This window comes from Theropithecus gelada, chromosome 20, assembly GCF_003255815.1.
Source record: "Theropithecus gelada isolate Dixy chromosome 20, Tgel_1.0, whole genome shotgun sequence".
Taxonomy (NCBI): domain Eukaryota; kingdom Metazoa; phylum Chordata; class Mammalia; order Primates; family Cercopithecidae; genus Theropithecus; species Theropithecus gelada.
The window spans coordinates 51,649,418-51,657,609 of record NC_037688.1 but is presented as its reverse complement, the minus strand read 5'-3'; the positions used below and the strand labels follow the sequence as shown (position 1 = coordinate 51,657,609).

The following is an 8,192-nucleotide window of genomic DNA, read 5'->3' as shown; positions in this document are numbered from 1 at the left end:
TTTTTGAGACGGAGTCTCGCTCTGTCGCCCGGGCTGGAGTGCAGTGGCCGGATCTCAGCTCACTGCAAGCTCCGCCTCCCGGGTTCCCGCCATTCTCCGGCCTCAGCCTCCCGAGTAGCTGGGACTACAGACGCCCGCTACCGCGCCCGGCTAGTTTTTTGTATTTCTTAATAGAGACGGGGTTTCACCGTGTTAGCCAGGATGGTCTCGATCTCCTGACCTCGTGATCCGCCCGTCTCGGCCTCCCAAAGTGCTGGGATTACAGGCTTGAGCCACCGCGCCCGGCCATAAGCGCCTATTAAAAGAAGCGCGTGTCTCTGTTCCCTGACCAGACCCACTGACACTTCACCTAGGGTGACAGCCCCTCTCGTGGGTCAACAACGCTTAAGACCCAGCAAGGGACAGACCGGCCTGGAAGCCCCCAGTCCGCCTTCAGAGGGCCTGGCCCAGCCCCTCCTGCTCCGCAGCTCTCCAGGAAGGACACAGCAACTGGCACATCTGGCCCCCAGTGCCCACACCTGCCTGGGTCCCAGCAGAAAGCCTTTCTCCTGCCCTCCAGCCTGGCCCCACCCCACGGCTCTCCCACCACGAGGCACCTGTGGGGGCTCGTTCGCTCGTTCATTTTGTTTGTTTTTTGAGAGAGTCTCGCTCTGTTGCCCAGGCTGGAGTGCAGTGGCGTGATCTCAACTCAATGCAACGTCCGTCTCCCGAGTTCAAGTGATTCCCTGCCTCAGCCTCCCAAGTAGCCGGAATTACAATCACGTGCCACAATGTCTGGCTAATTTTTTTTTTTTTTTGAGACAGAGTCTGGTTCTGTCCCCCAGGCTGGAGTGCAGTGGCGTGATCTCGGCTCACTGCAAGCTCCGCCTCCTGGGTTCACGCCATTCTCCTGCCTCAGCTTCCCGAGTAGCTGGGGCTACAGGCGCCCGCCACCACGCCTGGCTAATTTTTTGTATTTTTATTAGAGAGGGGGTTTCACCGTGTTAGCCAGGATGGTCTCGATCTCCTGACCTCGTGATCCACCTGCCTCGGCCTCCCAAAGTGCTGGGATTACAGGCGTGAGCCACCGCGCCCGGCCGCCTGGCTAATTTTTTGTAGTTTTAGTAGAGATAGGGTTTCACCAAGTTGGCCAGGCTGGTTTCAAACTCCTGACCTCAGGTGATCTGTCCACCTCAGTCCCCCAAAGTGCTGGGATTACAAGCATGAACCACCGTGCCCGGCCTGTTCATTTTTTTTTGGGGGGGGGAAGGAGTCTGGCTCTGTCACCCAGGCTGGAGTACAATGGTGCCATCTTGACTTACTACAACCTCTGCCTCCTGGATTCAAGTGATTCTCCTGCCTCAGCCTCCTGAGTAGCTGGGATTACAGGGGCGTACCACCATGTCCAGCTAATTTTTGTATTTTTAGTAGAGACAGGGGTTCACCATGTTGGCCAGCCTGGTCTCAAATTCCTGACCTCAAGTGATCCGCCTGCCTCGGCCTCCCAAAGTGTTGGAATGACAGGTGTGAGCCACTGTGCCTGGCCTGTTCGTTTTAAATACAAATCTGAGTATGATCCCTTGGCAACTACACAGCTGGGTGGACCATCCATACCCTGCACCTTCTAGTGGAGGCACAGGCCTGGCTCCAGCTCAGGCTGCCCCCTTCAGCTCCAGGAACTTCCTGCCTGGGAAGAGTTCTTGTTCGCCTGGGGCAGGGCACAGGTGGGAGGGTTTATGTCACTCAGGATTTACGGGGCGGCTGTGACCCATGTGGTGCCAGCTCCACTTGGTGGGGTACTGGAGACTGGGGTCTGCAGCCAGGCCTGTGTGACTGAACACAGAAAAGGCTCCGGACGCCGGACTCCCGACAGGCCCCTGGTGGCACCGCTGAGTGTGTGGTCACCGACACCCAAAAGGCATGATGTGTGTCCGTGACGACATACGTCAAGAAAAGACAGGAAGCAGCGCCTGGTCCCTCCCAGCCCCTGCGCACCTCCCCCTTGGCTGAGGTTTTCACGTTTTTTAGACAGAGTCTTGCTCTGTCCCCCAGGCTGGAGTACAGTGGCGCAATCTCGGCTCACTGCAACCTCTGCCTCCTGGGTTCAAGTGATCCTCGCACCTCAGCCTCTGGAATAGCTGGGATTACAGGCGCACACCACTACACCCAGCGAATTTTTGTATTTTTAGTGGAGACATGTTGACCAGGCTGGTTTCAAACCTCTGACCTCAAGTGATTTGCCCGCCTCAGCCTCCCAAAGTGCTGGGATTACGGTGTGATCCACCATGCCCGGCCTGTGTATATATGTGTGTGTATATATATATATATATTTTTTTTTTTTTCTTGAGGCTGGGTCTCGCTCTGTGACCCAGGCTGGAGTATAGTGGCATGATCTCGGCTCACTGTAAGCTCCGCCTCCCAAGTTCACGCCATTCTCCTGCCTCAGCCTCCTGAGTAGCTGGGACTATAGGCATCCGCCACCACGCCCGGCTAATTTTTTTGTATTTTCAGTAGAGCCAGGGTTTCGCCAGGATGGTCTCGATCTCCTGACCTAGTGATCTGCCTGCCTCGGCCTCCCAAAGTGCTGTGATTACAGGCGTGAGCTACTGCGCCCGGCCCTGAATATGTATGTTTTTAATTGACATTTTCTCCCTGCTTTTTTCCCACGATTCTTTTCTGTTGCAGGCCAAGCGGAGACTCGCCAGCTGACGCAGCCTGAAGGCCAGCAAGCAAGACAGAAAGCAGGTACAGCCCTCACGCGCCCCCAGGATTCCCGCCCCGCGCCAGCCCTCAGCCAAGGTTAATCACTGTTCTTTCTGTGTGATGAGCCACGCTGTGAAACCCTCGGCTTCTCGGGGCCTTCCAGCAATCCCTGCACCTGGGGGGCCGGAGGGACGTACCTCGGGATGGAACTGCTGCTCTGTGCGGGAGTGGCAATACTGGCAGCCGTCACCACCGTCGCAGCGTGCGGGCTCCCCCCACTCATCCCCGTGCTTCACGCTGGGGCAGGGCGTGGACCTGGGGATGAGGAGGTGTGAGGGGGACACGGAGGACTTGGCTCCCCCAACTCATCCCTGTGCTTCACGCTGGGGGTAGGGCGTGGACCTGGGGATGAGGAGGGGCCAGGGGGACACGGAGGACATGGCTCCCCCAACTCATCCCCATGCTTCACGCTGGGGCAGGGCATGGACCTGGGGATGAGGAGGTGTCAGGGGACACGGAGGACTTGGCTCCCCCCACTCATCCCCGTGCTTCACGCTGGGGCAGGGCGTGGGGATGAGGAGGTATCAGGGGGACACGGAGGACATGGCTGCCCCCGTGTGCCCAGAGGTGTCTGCCTCCCACCAGGAGGCCCTCAGGCCTAGGGCCCTGGAGTGACCGGCAACCCAGCTCTGCGCTCACGGACACGCAGGCCCGGCCAGTGCCAGGATGGGGTCAGGAGCCCCAGGGCTGTTCTTCGTGGAATTTAACTTGAGTCTGAGTCAGAGCCACCCTCACGGACGTGGAGAACGCAGGGGAGATGCAGCCGAACTTCCTGGGGGCAGTGAGGCTGGGCACCCGGACAGCATGGGGCTGTCTCGTCAACCTTCTCTAATGTGCAAGTGAGAGTTCTGATCCCACGATTTAAAAATCCTCACCAATTTCAAATTACCTATGTTCCTACTGCAGTGAGCCGAAATGCACCACCGCACTCCAGCCTGGGCAACAGAGACTGTGTCTCATAAAAAAACAAAATCCTCTACTCTTCGTGGAATTTCTAGCAGCTTTATTGTAACTGGCTTGGATTTATGGAAAACATAAGTGCCTGTTGAAGAAAAGAATTTTTCTTTTCTTTCCATGACGGGCGATGACAAAAACCTAGAGACTAATTTGTGGTTTGTTCTACAGTCGTTCAGGTCCCTCAACCTGGACGCTGCTCAGAGGGAGACGGAATGTGGCAAAACAAGGAGAGGGGTCCTTCCCATGGGGACACAGGCGCCGTCCAGGGCACATGAGGCAGCACCAGGTCATTCAGAAGAGGAGAGGGTGGCTCTCTGCTCAGAGGAAGAGTTGGACACAGACAGGGCCTCAGGCAGGCCAAGGCCATGGTCCAGTCATCTAGACACCCTGTGGGGTCTGTACCCCCCACCCCCGTCTCAGGTGCAAATTGCAGACAGCAGGCAGGCCAGGCCAGGCACAACCAGAAGGCCGGGCTGGGGCAAGGAGGAGAAAGGGGCTTCAGAGGCAAGCAGGCTGCAAGGCGCCAAACCCACGGGCCAGACGCAGGGACGGCTGGGGCTCAGGCAGTGGAGGAAGGTCCTCTGTGCACCCTGGGCAGGGCGACCCTTGGGTTGTTGGCCGTGGGACTCAGCCTAAGGACCCGGTGTCCCAGCTGCCAGCTGTGAAGACGAGGTCGATCCCAGGTGACAACGTCAGAGTGCCTGGGGCTCAGGCGAGGAGACAGCACGCGGCCCACAGCCCGGAGAGCATGGCTGCGACCAGAGGCACAGGTGGGGCACACGGGGGTCCCTCCTGCAGTGCTCCGACCCCTTGCCTGGCAGAGGGGCCCCGGTAGGGGACTGCATGGGAGCCACTGAGCACGGGTGGGGAGGCCCGTCCCCGGGACAGACGCGTGGGCCTCCATGACGCCTCCCACAGCCACTGTGCTTGGAGATGCCCTCCCCTCCCGGGGATGATGGTGCCACAAGGGCAGCCCTCCCATGAGAACCCGGGGTGGGCAGTGCGGGCCACGGGCCAGGAAGGACGCCCACCAGCCGGGGTCCTCTGAGCACGGTCCCGCAGGCTCACCTGTATTGGAACCGCCGGGGGTTGCGCCGCCTGTCCCGGCTGTTGTGGTAGTGCGGGCACGCGTAGCCCTGGCGACACAGGCGCGGTGGCTTCGGGCACTGCTCTGTCTTGTAGCTACCCAGCACGAAGTTGGCGTCTGAAAAATGGGCCACATGGTGCCTGAGCTGCGTGACTGGAGGCTGGGCACAGGAGACCGAAGGTGGGAGGACCCGGCTGTCCCCCAACGGAAGGAGCTGCAGGAGCACTCGGGCAGCGCAGACACGCGCCACGGCACCCGCGGACCTCAAAGACTCACGCTCCGTGAGGGAAGCCGGGCCCACAGGCCACGTGGTGTGATTCTGTTTATGTGAAAACAAACGCCCAGAACTAAGGAACCCACAGAGACGGAGTGGAGCTGAGACCACTGGGGGTGGGAGGGAGTCCTGCTGTGGGTATGCGGCTTCCTTGATGGGGGATAAAAACGTTCTCCAGGCCGGGCGCGGTGGCTCAAGCCTGTAATCCCAGCACTTTGGGAGGCCGAGACAGGTGGATCACGAGGTCAGGAGATCGAGACCATCCTGGCTAACACGGTGAAACCCCGTCTCTACTAAAAAAAATACAAAAAACTAGCCGGGCGAGGTGGCGGGCGCCTGTAGTCCCAGCTACTCGGGAGGCTGAGGCAGGAGAATGGTCTAAACCCGGGAGGCGGAGCTTGCAGTGAGCTGAGATCCGGCCACTGCACCCCAGCCTGGGCGACAGAGCGAGACTCCGTCTCAAAAAAAAAAAAAAAAAAACGTTCTCCAACTAGACAAAGGAGATGGTTGCACAGCTTTGTGAATATGCTAAAAACCAGAGAAACGCACACCCTGAAATGCTGCACGTTGAGCCTCATGAACACCACAGCCTCTGGGTGACAAGCACACCTCAATGTGGGTTCACTGCTGGTAACAAGCGTACCTCACAGTGCAGGAGGTTCATGGCAGGAGAGGCTGAGGGGGCAGGGGGCGTCTGGGAAATTTATTTTTCTACTCCGTTTTGCTGTGAACCGAAAACTGCTCTAAAAAATAAAGCCTAGTTTTAGATGTCATTCACTGGGCCGGATGTGGTGGCTCACGCCTGTAATCCCAGCATTTTGGGAGGCCGAGGTAGGTGGATCACAAGGTCAGGAGTTCAAGAGCAGCCTGGCCAACACGGTGAAACCCTGTCTCTACTAAAAATAAAAAATTAGCCGGGCGTGATGGTGGTGCCTGCCTGTAGTCCCAGCTACTCAGGAGGCTGAGGCAGGACAGTGACGTGAACCTGGGAGGCAGAGCTTGCAGTGAGCTGAGATCGCACCACTGCACTCCAGCCTGGGCAGCAGAGAGACTCCGTCTCAAAAAAAAAAAAAAAAAATTGCTGCCATACGAAGTGTCCAGAATAGGCAAATTCACAGAGCTGGGATGTAGGCTAGTGGTGCAGGGCCAGTGAGGGGACGGGGAAGAAGTGCTCACAAGCAGGGGGTTCCTTTCACAGGGATGGAACGTTCTGGAACTAGAGAGAAGTGGCAGCTGCACAACACTGCAAAAATGGAGCATTTTATGTTACGTGCATTTTACCACTTTTTTGTTTTTTTTGAGACAGAGTCTCTGTCACCCACGCTAGAATGCAGTGGTATGATCTTGGCTCACTGCAACCTTTACCTCTCGGGTTCAAGAGATTCTCCAGCCTCAAACTCCCAAGTAGCTGGGACTACAGGCGCCCACCACCACAACCGCCTAATTTTTTGTATTTTTAGTAGAGATGGGGTTTCACCATGTTGGCCAGGCTGGCCTCGAACTACTGACCTCAAGTGATCCACCCACCTCAGCCTCCCAAAGTGATGAGATTACAGGCATGAGCCACTGCCCCCGGCCTTATTACATTTTTTTTCAAATCAAACTCTCCCCTGCATATAACCTCGTCTATGTGCCAGCCAGGAATGCACGTCCCCCAGGCCCGAGGGACAGTCCTCTGGTCCATGCGTTTCCAGCCAAGCCCAGGGATTTGAAAGCTGCTGTCTAAAGCACCACCCGAGAGGCACAGGGCTGAGGGCTCTGCTGGGCATCCTGGGTGGGTGTGTGGTGGGCTGGGGGCTCTGCTGGGCATCCTGGTGGGCGCCCCGGCTCTGGGACATGACGCCCCACAAGTTCTGGGGGAGTTGTGCTACTACCCCCCTGGGCCACTTGGTCAATAGCTGACCCCACTGAGATGCCAGTTGCTGCAGAGATTCAGAGCAGGTGTGGGGAAGGCACCTGGGCCCAAATCCCACTCAGCACCCACCCACTGTGGGGGAGGGGTTGGTATTAGACTCCATGAGCCTCATTTTCCCCGTCTGACCACCTTGCACATAAACTGAAAAGCATGGAGAACCGAGTGGCCCAAGCTGTTCTTGCGCTGTGCCCGCCCCCTCCACCGCCCTCAGCTGCGGCCGTGGAGTTACCTTGCCACCGGGGGTCCTCGCTCAGGATCTTCTCAATCATGGCCTGGCTGGCCAAGACCCCAGGCTGCAGATCCGGGACCCCTTCCCCGCTGCCCAGCTGGCCGTTCTGCAAGGCTTCCTGAGCCTGCAGCTCCCTGCAAGACGAGGACACAGTCGTCACGGCTCTGTGTCCGGAGCCTCCAAAGCTGAGACGAGGTCACTGGAGGGCAGGCTCCCCTCCCACCACTGCACAGAGAGGCTGCAGCCGAACGTTCAGGACGGCGTCTAGTGTGTAGGTGCTCCCCTGTCCTCGCCCACAGTCCTCATCCAAATCCCAACCACTTCACTTTGTTTGCTTTGTTTTATCTGAGACAGGGTCTGGCTCTGCCCCCAGGCTGGAGTGTAGTGACGCAACCACGGCTCACTGCAGCCTCCACTCCCCGGGCTCAAGCAATCCTCCCACCTTGGCCTCCCAGAGCACTGGGATTACATGTATGAGCCACTGCACTCGGCCCGACCCACGTAAGAGCGGAGTCTTCTTTGGGCAGGATTTGCTTTCCTGCAGCCCCAGACTGTGTGCTGAATTCGTTCTCCCGCAAAGTAGTGCCTCACAGCCTCAACCCCACTGAGCTGCCCGCCGGACCCAGAGAAGAAACACCCAGTGAGCAGAGGTGAGGGATTGTCTCATTAGAAATAACATCCAGAGGCCGGGCGCGGTGGCTCAAGCCTGTAATCCCAGCACTTCGGGAGGCCGAGACGGGCGGATCACGAGGTCAGGAGATCGAGACCATCCTGGCTAACACGGTGAAACCCCGTCTCTACTAAAAAATACAAAAAACTAGCCGGGCGAGGTGGCGGCGCCTGTAGTCCCAGCTACTCGGGAGGCTGAGGCAGGAGAATGGCGTGAACCCGGGAGGCGGAGCTTGCAGTGAGCTGAGATCTGGCCACTGCACTCCAGCCTGGGCGGCAGAGCGAGACTCCGTCTCAAAAAAAAAAAAAAAAAAAAAAA

At 58.0% G+C, this 8,192-nt stretch overlaps 1 protein-coding gene across 2 annotated transcripts in view; it reads right to left on the bottom strand.

The window, feature by feature from the left end:
• Positions 1-8,192, bottom strand: part of UNKL (unkempt family like zinc finger) — a 50,675-nt gene that overhangs the window by 28,629 nt on the left and 13,854 nt on the right. Inside the window, exons 4-6 of one of the 2 annotated variants that reach the window (XM_025369636.1) lie at positions 7,205-7,338; positions 4,768-4,903; positions 2,880-2,997 (exon numbers count right to left, since the gene is read on the bottom strand). In XM_025369636.1, the coding sequence (XP_025225421.1) occupies positions 2,880-2,997; positions 4,768-4,903; positions 7,205-7,338 (388 nt within the window). Of the gene's footprint in view, positions 1-2,879; positions 2,998-3,728; positions 4,359-4,767; positions 4,904-7,204; positions 7,339-8,192 lie in introns of those variants that run through there. The other variant, XM_025369637.1, reaches the window with a different exon arrangement.